This window comes from Gossypium hirsutum, chromosome D08 (genome assembly GCF_007990345.1).
Source record: "Gossypium hirsutum isolate 1008001.06 chromosome D08, Gossypium_hirsutum_v2.1, whole genome shotgun sequence".
Lineage (NCBI taxonomy): Eukaryota > Viridiplantae > Streptophyta > Magnoliopsida > Malvales > Malvaceae > Gossypium > Gossypium hirsutum.
In genome coordinates this window covers 12109343-12129323 of record NC_053444.1, presented here as the reverse complement: position 1 = coordinate 12129323, position 19981 = coordinate 12109343, and the positions used below count along the sequence as shown (strand labels likewise).

Below are 19981 nucleotides of genomic sequence, written 5' to 3'. Positions count from 1 at the left end.
AAAACATGCATCGTAAAAATGTGACATGTTTGACTGGGAATATGAATATAAATGAAGAAGTTGACAAACAAACTTGTAAACCATCACTTCTTCTAACATTCTCGACATCATTTCATTCATTTTCATAGTTTGTATAATAGATATATTTAATCTGAACTATAATGGCAAGTCCAAGGTTCAAGCCACTAAATGCAGCATATATATAATAACAGAAATGCCTTTACTTATCATAGACAAAGGAAAGGGATATTACATGTGCAAGTTAAAATACAAGCTCCTTCGGAACTTAGAACTAGGACAACCCTATGACCTTATCCAGCTCCAAAAACTGTGTACAAGGATGTTATGCAAAAGTGTCTCTCCAGAGACATTTCATTATCTGAGTTTTTTTAGCAGTATCGTGTTGGACTTAAGAGTAAAGGAATTAGTTACTTCCCCGTTTCAAATCCATATTGCTCCAGCACGTTTGAGCAATGGGGCAAGCTGGTTCTTGACTTGGAGGGTCATGACTTGATTAGGACCTCCAATGAGCTGCTGCCCTATGAATACAACTGGAACACTGGGCTTGCACCCCATTTTATGCAGCTCCCTTTCGACTTGTTGGCCATTCTGAATCTCGTCGAGCTCATAAATCGTTGGGTTTGCCCCGAACCCACTTATGAGAGTCTTGATGGTATAGCTCATGCAACAAGTGCTCCTGCTAAAGATCACCACCGGCCTGTCTGCAACCATCCTTGTAATCACTTCCATTGTTATACAAGCACAGAAGAGTATACTTGAAAATGTTTATGTGAATGCTGTGAAGCTTCTTTTGAGACTTTAAACTGCTTAGCCCTGATGAGGAAACTAACTACCCTGAAGACCTATTTATAGTTTCCATGAACAGATATTGATAAGGAATAAATAAAATAATCCAAAAGAATCGTAGTTCCTGAATTACCCTTGATGTTTAATTGATAAAGACATCTATATAACTTATTAGGGTATTAACAAGTTGTAGTATACCAATATGCTTATACACACGTGACCGTAAGTATATATGCAATGACTGAACTATGAGGCATAGTCTTTCAGTAATATATGTTCCAATAGAAAATTAAACTGCTTGTCAAGATTTAGTTTGAGTTTCTTGAAGTAATTAACATTACACATGAAACCGATAACTTCGGTGACCATTCAGGTAATTAACTCTTTCCTTTTTTTTCCTTTTATTTTTGGTACGAAGAACACCATGATACGATCTGGAACAAGCTGAATAACACCTTTAAGGGAGACTGTATGAACAACTGGGATAAGCTTCGGGTTCTTCTGCAGCATCTCTGCTGAAGTGGCAAAAGTTTGGTTTATCCAATTGGATAACACTTAAATCTTTTTCCATAGCAAGATTAGAATAAGTTCCTTTCAAGGAAACGGAAAGCCAACAGAGAAAAGAAAAGGGATGGGAAAAATCGGAAAGATAAAATGATGCTTAGTATAAAGCTACCTTGCTCTTAATAGCATTGAAGGATCACATAAATAAACGTTAATGGCCGTACAAGAAGGTAGAAGAAGATGCCTTAAGGACCCACAGCATTATCTACTTCTCAAAACCATGCATTATAACCTGGAAAGAAAAAAACATTGAAGCTGAGATATTCTTCCACAGGGAAAACCATTGTTAGTGCACTAAACTATTGGAAAATGCCTAAATTCATAATAGTAATCACCATATGATTTGAATTGATTAAAAATGGGAAACTGTTCATCTATTTAATATAAAATTAGACCTCCAAAAATGGGTTTAGTACAGTACCAAGAAACAGCAACCTGTGCCTCTCTACAAGTCCATACACTATTGCATCAAAACAAGGCTCCCAAATGAGGCTAACATTTCACTAAAATTACAATACATGGAAAATTGTCAACAGAAAAGGGTCGGCTAATTGCCAGATTAGGTTCTTAACATATCTTTGCAACTTATCTGCAATTTGACTAATGTGAATAGGTGATCAGGCAACTTTAAACTTTAGCTTTCTGGTTCTTTTAGCTCAGTGTATTCATAGAGGAACTTTCCAGTCTTCGGGTACTGCCAAATGCAGAGTATTCGACTAACTTTCGGTGGTTCAGCTGTTGATTTTAGAGGAACTAAAAAGATTGCAAAATCTAACTTTGATTAATTGGTCAAAAACCTGGTGAGCAGAATGCAGCAATATTAAAATCCAAACCAATGGCACCCCAATCAATAAAGTGCATGGGAAGATAATGGGTTTAGAACTTTCCTACAGTTAAATACTGAGTTGATACTTCACAGTTCACAAGGTTTATTGGTTTAATACCCCAATTATTGTTTAACGATTTACTAGTTTCTTGAAGTCTTTTGACTTTCCTTAGGAGAGATGTGACTACTTTACCCTAATATAAAAAATTTATTTTCTTAAATGGGCTGTGAGTAGGATTATTTACGAAATTGGTATGTTTAGGTGGATGGTGTCTATCAATGAGAGGCACCGCTAATTTTTTTAATAAATTTTATTTTGTTTTATTTTGTTTTTTTAATCTATTATTTTAGTAGTGGTGCCAAGTATATAAGCGGCGGGTTGTATGAATAAAAAATTTATTAATAGATAAGAACACATTCCAACTAATTCCCAAAAAATATAAAATTGTATCAAATTCGAACTAGTAACTAATCCCAACATTTAAGTATTGAACAAACTCATATAAACAAAAAATCTCAAATGTCCTTCATCATGAGACATATAATTGTCACTATAAATAAGAACAAAAATTGCAACAGTAGTGATTAATATTGACATAATAGAGGTAAGTGAATCAATAAAGTAGTCAAACTTGAAAGAAAAATCATTATTGATGGTCCAAGACCACACATATTGATAGATAGAACTTCCATTTATTTGCTGAATAGGCAAATCGAGCGAAAAAATCATAACTATACTTAACAATAAAATATTAAGAAAAGCCCACATACAACGAAGATTTTTTGTTGCTGTCGGAAAAAGTAGGAGTCCTATTCCTATTAAAATAGGAATGGGAATTGGAACAAAAGGTATGTTCCATAAATATTGATATGCATGCTCCATAAAAACTTTTTTGTTATTCTTTCTTAATTAATGGTTTCTGATTCACCAGCTCTTATCTCTTTTGATTGAAAATGAGCAATAAAAAAATCAAGAGATTACAAAGTTAACCGGAATTTTTTATTCTTAATTTTTTAATCTTTCGCAACTATTTCAAAAATATTCAAATTTTGAAGTTAGAAGTAATCACATGATCTCGCCGAGTTAGTATAATGAAAAACAAAAGAAATTTTTTTTCATTATAGTAATATTTTTTTTTTGAAAATATCAATTATTATTTATTATTACATATTACAATAATTTCTATTTACAATAAGTTAGATACATCGATCAAAAAAAAGAATTCCTCCCAAAAAAGTATGATATAAATCATAGGATGTCCTAGAACTTAAAAGAAAAATGAATTATTTGCCACTTTGTATAATTTTTTTCGGATCTGGTACACGGTCCCGTATACAAATACTGAAATGGTATAAGATGGGTGGTGCATATCTGATCAGCGGCACTAGTGACCCCTATCTAGTAGGCGCCAGTGGTGACCCCATCTGATAGGCGGCACCAGTGGTCAATTTTTGGCCTATTTAATCGCTAGGTGAAGATGAGATGAGTAGGAGAGTTTTAAAAAAATTAGCAGAAGAGAAGGAAGAAGATAGGGAGGAGAAAGAAAGAAAGGAGAACAAAAAAAAGAATGATATGGATTATGATGAGGATAAATTATTTTGTTAGTATTGTGTAGTTTGTTTATTATTATTATTATTTTGTTTTTAATTTATTTTAAAGTTATTTTGTTAGTTACTATTATAAATTATTTGTTTAGTTTAATGCTATTGTGATTTATTAGGTTATGAATGTAAATTTTTATTAATTTTGTTAGCAAGTTTTGTGATTAGGTTAATTGTTTGTTTAGGGTTTATTGTGATTTGTTAGGTTATGAATGTAATATTTAATATTTTTTAATTTATTTGAAAGTTATTTTGTTAGTAATTTTTTTATTTTGTTATTTGAAAGTTATTTTATTAGGTTATTAATTTTGTTAGCTTATGAATGAAAAATTTTGCATATTGTTATAATTTTGGTCACTTTTTATTCATTAAAATTTTTATATAAGTATTTATTTACTGTTTGAAATTGTTTTGAGAATTTTGATTTGTTTTTTAACAGATTTAGTATTGAGGATGGATAATTAGTTTTTCGTATGCGTTTATTTCGATGGAGTAATTTTAACAACAATCGTGGGAAGTATATTTGAATGTCGCAAACAAATAGCAATGAGATTTAATAGAAATGTCTCTTTTGATTATATGAAGGAAATGATTAGTGCAAAAATTGATAAACGTTGTGGGAGAAGGATCTCGAAACTTTTCTACAAGTTTCCAATTTCGACGGATCCCATAAAATTCACCGAAATGGAATTTATAGATGATGAATACATGGAGACAATGGCCGCTCTTTATTGTGGGAATCGGAGCAACCAAAATACACTGATTCAGTTATTTGTTGAGTTAGCTAGTGTGGAGCCAACTGAAGATACCACTCTATTAGGTGAAGAATATGGAGTTTAAGAGTTGTGTATGATGGTTTCGATATCGTATGTTGATAGTCAATCGACTGTACGCGGGATCGACATCGATCTCAATGCCGCACCCGAAACTGACGTAGTTGGTGGTGATGTATACAATATTAGTGATCCTTCTAATCACGAGGTCGATAGTGATAGTGATCCCGATATGGACTATGTCCCGGATGATATTGAAGACGATGGCGTGATTGACGATGGAAACGTTAACGCGTCTTCAATCGGGAACTAGATGCGGATAAACCCTGATGCGGCGTACGCAACCAAGTTCTTAGAGTACCCTGAAATACTACCTACTCACCAGCTGACCGTAGATTCCGATCCTGAGGAGTTGTTTGTGGGCTAGAGATTCGAAAGTAAGGAAGAGTGCATATTTACCATTAAGCGGTATAGCATGAATATATCAGTTCACTACAAGGTCGTCATGTCTAAGCCGACATTATATATTAGGGAGTGTTGGAGGTCGGCGAAATTCTGCAATTGGCGGGTATGAGCCGCATTTATCCAGAAGTCGCAGATATGGGAGATACGAAAATTTTTTGGGCCTCATACATGCACTTCAACACGTATGACAAAAGATCATCGAAAACTTGATTCCAAAACTATCTGTACGTGCATTATGCCAATGGTGAAAGACATACCGACCATTAAAGTTTCAGTACTGATTTCCAAGATGCAAGCATGATTCCAGTATTGAGTATCATACTGGAAGGCATAGATAGCTAAACAGATGGCAATAGAGCAATTGTATGGAGATTTTAATGCGTCGTACAGTGAGCTATAGGGATGGATAGTCGCTATGCGGGAGTATGTGCCGGGGACTATCATTGAGTTGCAAACACGACCTTATTACAGCCTACATGACCAACTACAATCAGGAAAAAGAATTTTTCAACGGATGTTTTGGACGTTTGATCCATGCGTGCGAGCATTTCCCACTGCAACCCGTTTGTGCAAGTAGATGAGACCTGGCTATACGGTAAATATACACAGATCCTACTTCTTGTAGTTGCTCAAGACGGGAAAAATAACATGCTCTCGATAGCGTTTGCCATAGTAGATAAGGAGAACATGGAGTCGTGGGAATTCCTCCTTACGAACTTGCGGAGGTATGTTATTAGTAACGATAATATTTGCATCATCTCCAATAGGGGAAAAGATTAATTGTCACCATTAGGTGTTCCGGTGTGCCATAGAGATCTATTTACTGCATCTGACACATTGCGACTAGCTTCCACTTAGATTATAAGAATGCAAACTGGGGGAGACAAGTTGTGAGAATGGGTAAAGGATAACCTTATCTTTTCAATATATAACCTAATATTTTAGGGCGGGACTGTAACTTATATTTTCTTAATACATACACAACATACGATCTAGAGCCACACATTTTCTAGCAAAGGATGACTCGATTTGAGAGTGACATGGAGGGTCACATGAACACACCTTTCTGACAATGGTTGGGTACCATGGAGCCATGACAATGGGCTTAAAGTTTTGACAAGGGCTTTCGCCATGGTCATATGACCACTAATTTGGCGGAGGAGGTTAACTCCGTGTTGATGAAAATGTGACATATTCCGATTTAATTTATCTTCTTGGCTACATTCTACAGGTTGGCTACCTTGATGCCAAGAATGAAGCAGCAACAAGTCAACCAGATGGAGGCGAGACACGTGTTTGTCGAAGATGTCAGGGATGCAATGGTTACAAACCATCAGATGGCGAGGTCGATGAATGTAGAAGTATATTCACGATGTAATGAAACATTTTGAGTTACAGAGACCATTAGTCATCGACCCGGTATACCACCTAGATCATATGGAGTTGATCTCCGAAATAGAGGTGTGATTGTAGGAGGCTCCAAACACTTCATTATCCTTGTACACATGTTGTGGCAGCTTGTGCTAAAGTCTCGCTCAATGTTTAACAATTTATCGATGAGGTGTACACCTTCGAGTGCACGTTGCGTGTAAGGGAGAACGAGTTACCTGTCCTACCTGACTTGTCTACATGGGAGGTGCTTCTGACGACTTTCGAGCTTGTTCTAGACAAAGGGTTGCGTAGGAATCCGAAAGGTCATTCGCAATCACCCAGAATCCATAATGAAATGGACATTAGGGAGAAATCTGATGGGAAGCTGTGTGGCATATGCAAATTAGCTGATCATAATCGGAGTAAATACCCACACTAAAACTACCATATTGGGCAATCGTCACGATCGGGTAGGAATTGAGATGTTTTTCAACCCTTATTAATCGGAGTAAATGCCAACATTAATTACATTCACTACATGTAGAGAGGATTGGATCTAAAATCTGTTGCAATTAATCTAATTTGAATTACAAAATTAGTCTAAAGTTTGTTGCGTTTATATTTTTGTTGAATTAAAAAACGCTTTTTTACGTAAATAATACAAAAAACCCCTAAAATTAATAACTGAAATGGCATGCCCATAAGATTAATAGCTAAAATTTTTTGTAGGGGTAAAAAAGTCATTAAATAAATACAAACTTAACTATTTAAATTGCAAAAACCCCTAAAATTGATGGTTTGATGGTGTGGTCCTAGGGGTATATTTTTGTGGAGGTCGACATTCATGTTACGGGTGATTGCAGTGATCAACATTCTCTTCACCCGCATGTGGGGGTGTGCGAAACATAGATGAAAAACCATATGCCTCAAACGTCATCGATGACCTTGAGCCGAGAGGAGTGAAATACTACGGTGGATACGAGTCGGGAGAAGTGGAGTACTGCGGTGGTACTGGGCTGAAGATATCAAACTCTGAATGATATCTGTGGCCTATCAAGCCTGGTAAATAATCAAGCCCCCCAAGTCTGGATGATAAGAATTATCCCCAGAGTGTAGCTCCGGCTCTGCCTCTGGCTTGGGTGCAGGAGGTGGATGTGGAAGGGGATGGGAGGGTTGCCTAAGTCGTGTCATGTGCCGGAGGGGGACTACCATCAATCGCCCACCAAACAAAAATGGTTTCCCCATTTCAGAGTACTATTGTATGTACTCTAACGAGGGCTGCAAATCCAAAGCACGATCCATCTGAGGTACCCACCCCAACTGGTTGTTCTACATTGCAATATATTTTTCATGCACTTCCACCCAATCATTTCCATGTTTTCCCCTCTTGTTAATCCCATGGATGTCCCCCAACCGTACTGGCAGTTTCGGGATATAATTTATGCAATCAAACTGCTGAAGTACTCGATTACCATGATACCACTCCACTGTCTGAAAATTGATAATGGGTGTATTAATGCACCATAGGTTTGAGTAGACGTGAATAGATGAGGGAATAACCGTCATAATTTCTGTGACAGAATACGACATCCAAATAAACTACACAGTTAATAACATGGTTATATTAACACGGGTTGAATGAGATAAAATAATAAAATGTCGTGAATATTAGAAAAACCTACCCCCTCTCCAGCATGATTCTCAATCATCAGATGGTATATCGAAACTGTGTATGACCTCCCGATACCCAGATTAGTGCTCCATCTACGAAAACAAATTGTTAGAATAATATAATCCAAAAAAAAGTCAACTAATTGTTATAATGAGTAAAAATTCATCACCTATTAACGAGTGGAAATACATATGATTGGTGACAAATCGATGCCAAGAATGACATCTAGTAAAGTGCTCAAGACTACAACAATATGAGGCATCTGCCTATGTCCACCGTAGAAGGATCTGTCGTCTAACAATGTTCGCGATACAACATGGCTAACACTGCGAACCCCCAACTGTACGAACAGGTGTTATGCAAATTAGATAATAGGGGCAAACACATCAAGTGGACCTTGTTGTCGTTTGCATCTGGCATGAGTACACCCCCTATAAGGTGCATAATGTAAGCTCGAAAGACATGCATCACCTCTAGACCTGTCCATGGGTCGGGCGTCCCGGCCCGGCTCGATGGCCCGCCCGAAATATGGGAGGGTTCGGGTAAAAAAAATATAGGCCCGAAATATGGGCTTGGACAAAAAAACGAGGCCCGTTTAAAAAATGGGCTGGGCTCGGGCTCAACTTTTTTGGCCCGAACCCGGCCCGGCCCGGCCCAAATATAATAAATATATATTTTTTAATTTTATTTTTTAATTTTAAAATACTTTAAAAATATATTTTTTATTTTTTTATTTTTAAAATATATTTTTTGTGTTTATTAAAAATTGGGTCAGGCCGGGCTGGGCTCGGGCTTATTATTTTTCCCAGGCCGGGCCTGGGTAAAATTTTAGGCCCATATTTCGGGCCAGGCCTAAGAGTCGGGCCGAAATCTTTTTCGGGCCCGGCCCATGGACAGGTCTAATCACCTCCCATTCACTGGCAATACTCGGCAAATGTTCGAAATTAGCCTTTAGCCATGAAAACCCCAAACCCGTAAATTTTCCCTCACTGGGCGAGCGTCCAAGTAAGTCATAGCAAAGGGCGGCCGACCTAGAGATCAAACTTACGCCCGTGACCGCATTCCCGTCGATAGGTAGCCCGAACTACAGTGCAACATCCTGTAAAGTGATGGTGCACTCCCCGCACGACAAATGAAATGTGTGGGTCTTCGGACACCATCGCTTGACCAAAGCAGATATTAAGTTGTATCGCAGATCAAAGGTCCGGATCAATGCCGCTGATCCGAATCCGGCTAACTCTAAGTATGACATTAGACGTTCATTTAGCATAAAACCTACACTATTAACACGACCCCTCAATGCGCAGTACGGGCCCTGACATTATTAAATTAGCAAAATAGTTAATATAATCTAATTTAATTCCGCAAATGATGTGAGTAACAAATAACAATTTCATTACCATTTCATTAATAGTACTTGATATGTGATTATCATTATTAATCAAAGAACCCATTTGCTGCAAATCTGCAATTAGAAAAATGAATTCATTTAATTTGTTGCAAAAAATATAGTAAATAATTTAGAATTTGAGAAACAAAAAAACAAAGTAAATACGTGAGTAACAAAAAAACATAGTAAAGAAAGTAAAAAATATCTCATAATTTCCCATATTTTACCTACAATAAAAAAATTTATGTTAGTTTACAATAATAATATAATTAAAATAAACATAAACTACCTAAACATAAAAAAACATACGAATAAAAAAATAAAAATAGAAATATACATATTTAGTTTCTTTCAAACAACCTATAAAATTATATAAAAACAAATTTAATCAACATTTCAATAAATCAATAAAAATTATCAAATAAATAAAAATAAAATAAAATTACGTTATAAAAATTTACATTAATAAAAAATCAAAAAATATTAAACTAAACATAATAATTTATAACTTAATCATAAATTACTAACAAAATAACTATAAAAAAATTTTAAAAAAAATTACATTAATAAAAAATCACAAAAAACTAACGATTTATAACCTAATCATAAATTACTAACAAAATAACTATATAAAATTATTTTAAAAAATAATTTTACATTAATAAAAAATCACAAAATACTAAACTAAACACTAACAATTTATAACTTAATCATAAATTACTAACAAAATAACTATAAAATTATTTTTAAAAAATTTTACATTAATAAAAAATCACAAAAAACTAAACTAAACACTAACAATTTATAACCTAATCATAAATTACTAACAAAATAACTATAAAATAATTTTACATTAATAAAAAATCACAAAACACTAACTAAACACAACAATTTATAACCTAATAATAAATTATTAACAAAATAATTAAAAAACAAAAAAAATTACATTAATAAAAAATCACAAAACACTAAACTAAACACAACAATTTATAACCTAATCATAAATTATTAACAACATAACTATAAAATAATTAAAAAAACAAAAAATTTACATTAATAAAAATTCACAAAACACTAAACTAAAGAACAAACAAATTATAACATAATCATAAATTACTAATAATTTTTTTAAAAAAATAATTATAAAAAAATTACATGCATAAAAAAAATTAAACCATAAACACTAAACATAAACAATTTATAATAATTAATAACAAAAAAAATTCACAAAGTAAAAAATATAACTAAACCATTTAAATAAAAAAATTATTTACTAAAATAATACATACCTTTCTTTCTTTCTCTTTTTTTTTTTTCCTCACTTCCGCACCTTCATCTTAAGGGGGACCACGCTTATAAGGTCCCCCATTCTCATCTTTTTTCCTTTTCAAAGTGACTTGACACTGTAAAATGTAGTGTGCAGGGCGCGTAGTGTGCAGGGCGTGGCGGAGGGGAGGGGATTGGTCACTACACCAGTGTCGCTTGTCAGACAGGCACGACTGGTGCCGCTAGTCCAAGTGGCATCACATGCAGCGGTCATGGGTATTTTAACTTGTATTTTGACCCGGTATAAAAGTGGTGCCGCCTATGTACATGGCACCACTAATAAAATAATATTTAAAAAAATAAAAAAATTTATTAAAAAAATTGGTGGTGCTGCTTGTGAAAAAGGCACACCACCCACCTAAACATGCCAATTTTGTAAATAATCCTACTGACAGCTCATTTAATAAAATAATTTTTTTATATATTATTAGGGTAAATTAGCCGAGAGATGTTCAAGCAACTATGTAATTCAAGAAATGGAGGCATATGGTTTTCATCTCATCATCTATCTGACGTGAGCTTGTATTTTCATCATCTCTTCACATTTTTTTGGTATTATTTTATTAAGTCAGAATATATTCATAGGCAAAATACCAATAAAAGCCCATTTTTTAAAACATTACTAGAATGGGCCCGGTAAAAAATTAATTATCAGAATGGCCCAATTCTCCGAAATCGCATCCACGTCAGCGTGTTGTCAGGTGACGAGGTAGGAAAATGCTTCCTCAAGGGAGCGCTTTGTCCACGTGGACAGAAAGTGCGCCCTCAAGGACGCGTTTTGCCTGTGTCTCCTGTTAGGGTTTTGGGTTTTGGTTTAGGGTTTAGGGTTAGGGTTTGGGGTTTTTAAGTTTAGGGTTTTAAAGAAAACGTTAAATAAAAAAGGGATTAAGGTTTAGGGTTTATTAATTAAATTAATTATAAATTTTTCAAAATTGAATTAGGTTTCGTATTTATGGATTTTAAAGAAAAAATTATTTTAATTAGGGTTTAGGGTTACTTGAGTAAATTAATTAAAAAAATTTAGAAAATTAGATTAGGGTTTAGTGTTAATTTAAAAAAGCTCCCACGTGGACGCTCTTTTGCTACAGTAGCTCCTGAAAAAATAATTTCGAGAAGACATTTCTGAGCAAATAGTGTCAAAAACACTTTAAGCAGGATGCTTTGTCAGCAAAAGTACTGAAAGAAGCTCCCACGTGGATGCGCTTTTGCTACATTAGCTCCTGTTTGGCCTGAGGCTATAAATGAGGCAAAATTTTTTCTCAGATTGCATAAGTTACAGTAAAAAAAATTTAGAGAGGCTAAGAAGGATAGAAATTGAAGATGAGTGAACGTATTAGTGCTGTTATTTACTATGATAGTGAGGTTCGTCACACCGAGTGTGACAGCCCAAAGTTGACCCTAGTCGGGAAGTGGTTTCGGGACCGCTAAACCGAGTCACCGAAATGTTTGAATGTGATACTTATTGTGTAGAATATGTAATTATGAATGTGTGAAAATTTCAAGCTTCAATTTGGTTGATTTCATGTGAATTTAGTCAATAGGACTTATGTGAGAAAATTCTAAAATGTGATAGGTCAATGTGTGAGGACCTACTAGTGCATGTGGACAAAGGGGGGGACTTGCATGTCAAATTCCCCCCCCTAATGAGTAGTGGCCGGCCATGACAAGGAAGGATGGGCAAAACATGTCATGAAACATGTTTTGTTAGTGGAAGAATAAAATAAGGAGTATGGGTAATAAAGAAATGGAAAACAAAAGAAAAAAAAATGTGTGTGTGGTGTTTGTCCCCCCATTGCCGTGAGCTAAACAAGAGAAAGGGGGAATTTTGTTCATCCTTTTCTCATCTTCATGCTTGCCAAAAACTAGAAAGAAAAACAAAGAAAAATTTTCTCATCCTTTGGTTCATCCTTGGCCAAAAATTTTAAGGAGGAAAGAAGAAGAAAAGTGAAGAGATTCGGCCATGCATGTAGCTAGGCTAAGGTATGTTTGATGATGTTCCATGAGAGGCATGCATGTTTTAGTTGTTAGCTTGAGTTCTACCTAACCCATGGTCTAAATCTTGCTATGTGATGGAAATGGCACTTGACCATGGATGAATCATTCTTGGTTGATGTTTGATGTTGTGGTGATGAGGCATGAGGATGAGTTAAGATTCGGCCTAGGTGGAGGTTGTGTTAATGCCATTGCATGCAAAATATGAAGCTTGTTAATGATGCATGTGATGATGGCTTGATGATTCTTGAACCTCCTTTTTAGCATTTTTTGTTGTGTGAGCACATATGTGCATTGGTTGCTAAATGGAGAAGAATCGGCTAGCAAGATGTGTGCTAAGGCCGAATGTAACTTTGCATGTTAATGAGCAATGCATGTGTTAAATTGATGAAAAGGGGGAGGATGCTTTACTAGTGTGTACATGTGTGTATTAAGTGTTGAAATTGACCCCAAAAATGGACATGCATATTCGGTCAAGGGCAAGAAATTAGCTAATATGTGGTGTTGATGCATGATTTTTGCATGTATGAGACTTTAATGTCTAATGTATAAATATGGGCTAAGTGCCTTGTGTTCATCTTTTGATGCCTAAAATGATGAAATCAATTTATTTGTTTGATTAAGCTCAAGAGCAAAGGGGAAATAAAACCGATAAAGGGAAGGAAAAAGTGGTTGAATAGCTAGCGGAATCGTTCGACAACACCCGAGGTAAGTTCTTGAGTAAGAGAGCTTAAATTTCGATGTGATTAAATCATGCTCTATGTGTGGCTATTGAGCCGAATGTGCAAGGACAATATGTGCCTTGTGTTTGAGTTTCGTAAACGAAAATGAAATATGAATGTGCTATGAATTATTGTTAGATGTGCATGATTAATTGAATGCTGTCCGGGCTAAGTCCCGAAGGCTTTGTGCTAAGTGAATATATCCGGATTAAGATCCGAAGGCCTTTGTGCGAGATACTAAATCCGGGTTAAGTCCCGAAGGCATTCGTGCGAGTTATTAAATCCGGGTTAAGTCCCGAAGGCATTCGTGCGAGTTATTAAATCCGGGTTAAGTCCCGAAGGCATTCGTGCGAGTTGTTAAATCCGGGTTATGTCCCGAAGGCATTGTGTGAGTTACTAAAACCGGGCTATGTCCCGAAGGCATTTGAACGAGGAGCTATATCCGGTTAAATCCCGAAGGTACGTGATTTGGTAATGAATGAGCTTGCTGTAAAATTCCAGCGAATACTCGAAAAACATCCCAATATGGGGATATGTTACGTATGTGTTGAATTTAATCGAGCCCTTACAAATAAATGTTCGCTCAGTTGATAAACGAGCTACCGGCCTTCGGCCAAGTTAGTTTATTGTGTATGTACATAAGGGTTGTTAATGTTGTGAAGCAAGTTTGATATCGGTAAATTGCGTATTATGAAATATTCCGTTTAGCTAAATGTGTGCTATTCTTTGTGCATGCTGGAATTCCTTGCTCAAACTTATTAAGCATAAATTGCTTACTCGTTACATTGCTCCTCTGTTTTATAGATTTTTGGTTCTCCAGCTATCGGACTCGGGATCTTGAAGTCGAAGTCGCCCACACTATCAAAGGCTCTTTTGGGTACTATTTTGGTTGAATTTTGTTATGGCATGTATAGGACTACCCATAGTTGTCTTTCGAGTACTTTATGAAATGTATAAGTGTACAGCCATGCGAAGATGGCTTGTAGAAGTGGAGTATGGCATTAGACCATTCGTATTTATGAATGTATAGATGGTTTCATGATGTAACTATGTTGGAATGGAAGTGTTGAGCAAATGATCAGCCACTAGAATGGCTAAGTATGATCATATGTGGGCTTATGTATGACAAGGCCCTAGTTGGTCCATGAAACCCCAAATTAGGTAAGGTTCACTTTGAAAACAGAAGCTGATAGCAGCAGTGGTGTGGATTGGAAAAATCACAAGAATTCGTAGGAGTGGAAGTAAATAGTGAATAAATTATGTAATCGAATCTTGATGAATCTACTTTCATATGGAAGTAACGAAACAATTATAGGAACAGTACAAAAAGAGATATTCGGGTTCTTGTGGAACAGGGCCAGAACAGTTTCTGGATTCACTGTTCCGCCTTTGGAAATTCACTATAAATTGACCAGAGATAATTAGGGGTCATACCATATATGTATGGATTCCTCTCTGAGTCTAGTTTCCATAGAAACAAACGGCATCAGTATTGAAGCTCTGTGCAGTGAGATATCCCAGTCGTAATGGGAAAAGGTCAGTGTAGTCGACCCCTGTAACATGGGAGACTTTGACTAATAAACTGTACTAGTTGGCCCGACCAAAAATTCTAGAAAAAAATCCATAGGTGGGGACATGAGTCTAGTTTCAGGGAAAAATCACAAAACTGATTTTTGAGTTGTGGAACTCAAGATATGATTTTTGAAGCGACTAGTACTCAGACTGGGCAGTGTCTGGAAAAATTTTTCAAAGTTTGTTAACATCTCGTGTCCGACTCCGGTGTCGGTCTCGGGTTCGGGGTGTTACATTTTATTGGTATCAGAGCTACGGTTTAGTCGATTCTAGGACTATCGTAATATTTTGGGTCTAGCTATACATGCCATTTTATGTGATTACTTGATAGTGTGGTGATTTCCGACAATTGTAAATGTGTTTATTTATAGTAATGGATCCCGATCGTGACCGAGAGGTAGCTGATGATCTTGAGAGTGTAGCGCCTGCTCCCGCACAAGGGACAGTGCCGGCAAACTCTCAACCTAATGCTAGTAATCAGAATGATGAAGCTAGACAAGCATTCTATAGCGTGATGAATGATTGGTTTAACCAATACATTCGAACTAATATGGCTGTTTCACAACCTCCATTCCCGAACAAATACTACCCCCGCACCTACAATACCGCCGGTAACGGACCAAATAAGGTCACATAAGCCCCAGTTGACAGAATCCGAAAACATGGGGCTACTGAATTTAAGGCTATGGATAGCGATGATGCCGAGCAAGCTAAATTTTGGCTGGACAACACTATCCGGGTACTCGATGAGCTATCTTGTACACCCGATGAATGCCTAAAGTGTGCTATCTCCTTGCTACGTGATTCTGCCTACTATTGGTGGAGTACTCTGACTTCTATTGTGCCCCGAGAGCAAGTAACTTGGGAGTTTTTCCAAACTGAGTTTCGGAAAAAGTATATCAGTCAGAGATTTGTTGATCAAAAACGGAAGGAATTTCTTGAGCTTAAGCAAGGCTCCATGTCGGTTACTGATTACGAGCGAAAATTTGTTAGACTTAGCAAATACGCTCGGGAATGTGTTTCGTCCGAAGCTGTTATGTGTAAACGCTTCGAGGATGGGCTGAATGAAGATATAAAAATGTTCGTTGGCGTTCTTGAAATACAAGAGTTCGTGGTACTTGTTGAACGAGCTTGTAAAGCCGAAGAGCTTAGAAAAGAAAAGCAAAGAGTTGATGAGGGAACTGGAGAGTTTCGTAAAACATCCTCGGGGAGGTCTCTTCAACAGACATCGAAGAGATTTCGAGATGATGCGGGCCAGTTTAGAGGCACTTCGGGCCTTTTTGGACGAGATCGTGATCGACCCCCTGTGGGTACACGAGGCACTTCGGTCGCCAGTGTTGGGAATGAACGTCGAGACAGGACGAAATGCCGATATTGCGGTAAATGGCATTCGGGGAGTTGTAGATTTCCTGACCGCTCCTGTTACAAATGCGGATCAGTGGACCACTTCATTAAAGATTGCCCGAGGTTGTCGGGACAGAATGCAAATCAGAGTGGGAGACCGGGTGCTACCACTGCTCGAGGTAAACCATCTGGAAATATGGGCAATGCTGGTGGTGGTCAGAGAGGATCTAGAGATGATATAACCAGATCCGAAGCCCGTGCGCCTGCTAGAGCTTATGCTATACGTGCCCGCGAGGATGCTTCTTCGCCTGATGTTATTACCGGTACATTCACCCTCTTTGATACTAATGTAATTGCTTTGATTGACCCCGGTTCTACTCATTCTTACATATGTGAAACCTTAGCATCCAGTAAGACTTTACCTATTGAGTCTACTGAGTTCGTAATTCGGGTGTCAAATCCCTTGGGTCGTTACGTGCTTGTCGACAAAGTGTGTAAGAAATGTCCCCTGGAAATTCGAGGTTCCTGTTTTCCAGCGGACTTGATGCTTTTGCCGTTTGATGAATTTGATGTTATCCTTGGGTTGGATTGGTTGACCGCGCATGATGCGATTGTGAATTGCAAGAGCAAGACTATTGATTTGAGGTGCGCAAATAACGAAGTAGTCCGAATTAAGTCTGCGGACTTGGAGGGGATGCCAGCTGTAATATCAGCAATGTTGGCACAGAAATATGTAAGAAAAGGGTGCGAAGCATACCTTGCATATGTGCTTGATGACAAAGAATTAGAAAAGAAACCCGAATCTGTGCCGGTGGTTTGTGAATACCCGGATGTTTTTCCGGAAGAATTACCGGGTTTACCACCTGTTCGGGAGGTAGAGTTTGGTATTGAGCTTGTACCTGGGACTACGCCGATTTCGATAGCTCCGTATCGTATGGCACCAACTGAGTTAAAGGAGTTGAAAGCTCAGTTGCAAGAACTGACGGATAGAGGTTTCGCTCGACCAAGTTTCTCACCTTGGGGTGCACCAGTATTGTTCGTGAAAAAGAAGGACGGAACCATGAGGTTGTGCATTGACTATCGTCAGCTGAATAAAGTGACGATAAAGAACAAATATCCGTTGCCGTGCATCGATGATTTGTTCGACCAACTGAAGGGAGCCTCAGTGTTCTCAAAAATAGATTTGAGATCGGGCTATTATCAGTTGCGAATTCGAGATCCAGATATTCCCAAAACTGCCTTCAGAACGAGATATGGTCACTACGAATTCTTAGTGATGCCGTTTGGGCTCACTAATGCCCCTGCGGTATTTATGGATTTGATGAATCGGATCTTCAGACCGTATTTGGATCAGTTCGTAGTTGTGTTCATTGATGACATTTTGGTCTATTCAAGAGATGAGACCGAACATGCTGGGCATCTGAGGCTAGTGCTACAAATTTTGCGGGATAAGCAGTTATATGCTAAGTTCAGTAAGTGTGAGTTCTGGTTAAGAGAGGTTAGCTTCTTGGGTCATGTGGTATCCGCGTCGGGTATTCGAGTTGACCCGAACAAAATTTCAGCCATACTTGACTGGAAACCTCCGAGAAATATTACTGAAGTTCGGAGCTTTTTGGGGCTCGCCGGTTATTACCGACGATTTGTGAAAGGTTTCTCGATGATAGCCACACCAATGACGAAGCTACTTCAAAAGGATGTTAAGTTCGAGTGGACGGAGAAATGTCAGAAAAGTTTCAACCAACTGAAAACTCATTTGACTGAAGCTCCAATTTTGGTGCAACCCGAATCAGGTAAAGAGTTTGTCATTTATAGTGACGCATCCCTACTTGGGTTGGGTTGCGTATTGATGCAAGAAGGTCGAGTCGTGGCCTATGCGTCGAGACAATTGAAGCCACACGAGAGGAATTATCCGACCCATGATCTCGAACTAGCTGCCATCGTGTTTGCTTTAAAAATATGGCGACATTATCTGTTTGGTGAGAAGTGCCATGTATTTTCGAATCACAAAAGTCTCAAATATTTGATGACTCAACGAGACTTGAATCTGCGACAAAGACGTTGGCTTGAGTTGTTGAAAGATTACGAGCTTGTCATTGATTACCACCCGGGAAAGGCTAACGTGGTTGCGGACGCCTTAAGCCGGAAGTCATTGTTTGCTTTACGAGCGATGAACGTGCATTTGTCTGTTCTACCAGACAGTGTGTTAGTAGCTGAATTAAAAGCTAAACCATTATTGACTCACCAAATTCGTGAAGCTCAGAAAGTCGATGATGAATTGGTTGCAAAACGGGCTAAGTGTTTTCCGAACGAGGAATCGGAGTTTCAAATTGATGATGATGATTGTTTGAGGATCAGAAATCGTTTGTATGTTCCAAGGAATTCGGAACTCATTTCGATGATTCTGAACGAAGCCCATTGTAGCCGAATGTCAATTCACCCGGGGAGTACGAAAATGTACAACGATTTGAAACGTCAATTTTGGTGGCATGGTATGAAACGGGACATCTCCGACTTTGTTTCGAGATGTTTAATATGTCAACAAGTGAAAGCGGAACATCAAGTGCTTTCAGGATTACTCCAGCCGATCATGATACCCGAGTGGAAATGGGATCGAGTCACAATGGACTTTGTGTCCGGACTGCCCTTGTCAGCAAGTAAGAGGGTTGCGATATGGGTTATTGTTGATAGACTGACTAAGTCGGCTCATTTCATCCCCGTACGTACGGATTTTTCATTGGATAAACTAGCTGAATTGTACGTTTATCAAATTGTGAGATTACACGGGGTACCTGTTTCTATCGTGTCGGATAGAGATCCGAGATTCACCTCACGATTTTGGAAGAAATTGCAAGAAGCTCTGGGTACTAAGCTGCATTTTAGCACTGCTTTTCACCCCCAAACCGATGGTCAATCCGAGCGGATAATTCAGATACTTGAGGATATGTTGAGATGTTGCATCCTCGAGTTCAGTAGTTCATGGGAACGGTATTTACCTTTGATTGAATTCGCTTACAACAATAGTTTTCAATCAAGTATTAAGATGGCACCTTATGAGGCTTTGTACGGTCGTAAATGCCGTACACCATTGTTTTGGACCGAGCTCGGTGAAAGCAAAATTTTCGGAGTTGATTTGATTAGAGATGCTGAACAGAAAGTAAAGGTAATCCGTGAAAGTCTGAAGGTATCCACGGATCGTCAGAAATCGTCCGCAGATTTGAAACGAAAAGACATCGAGTATCAGGTGGGAGACAAAGTGTTCCTTAAGGTTTCACCTTGGAAAAAGATACTCAGGTTCGGCCGTAAGGGCAAGTTGAGCCCAAGATTCATTGGGCCGTATGAAATCTCCGAACGAGTTGGTCCGGTTGCGTATAGATTGATTTTGCCCCCGGAGCTTGAAAAGATTCATGACGTCTTTCATGTTTCGATGCTTCGACGCTATCGATCTGATCCATCGCACATAATTAGCCCATCGGAGGTTGAAATTCAAGTCGACATGAGCTATGAAGAAGAACCGATGCGTATCCTAGCTCGTGAAGTGAAGGAGTTGCGAAACAA

The 19981-nt window shown here is 37.7% G+C and overlaps 1 protein-coding gene across 1 annotated transcript; it reads right to left on the bottom strand.

Annotated features, from left to right (window-relative positions):
- Positions 1-250: 250 nt before the first annotated feature.
- LOC107918533 (monothiol glutaredoxin-S6) lies at positions 251-806 on the bottom strand. The gene has a single exon (XM_016848114.2). The coding sequence runs from the start codon at positions 748-750 to the stop codon at positions 442-444; it is 309 nt and encodes a 102-aa protein (XP_016703603.2). The 5' UTR covers positions 751-806; the 3' UTR covers positions 251-441.
- Between the last annotated feature and the right edge of the window lie 19175 nt (positions 807-19981).

Coding starts and splice junctions, on each gene's coding strand:
- LOC107918533 (XM_016848114.2), bottom strand. CDS start 750: ATGGAAGTGATTACAAGGATGGTTGCAGACAGGCCGGTGGTGATCTTT.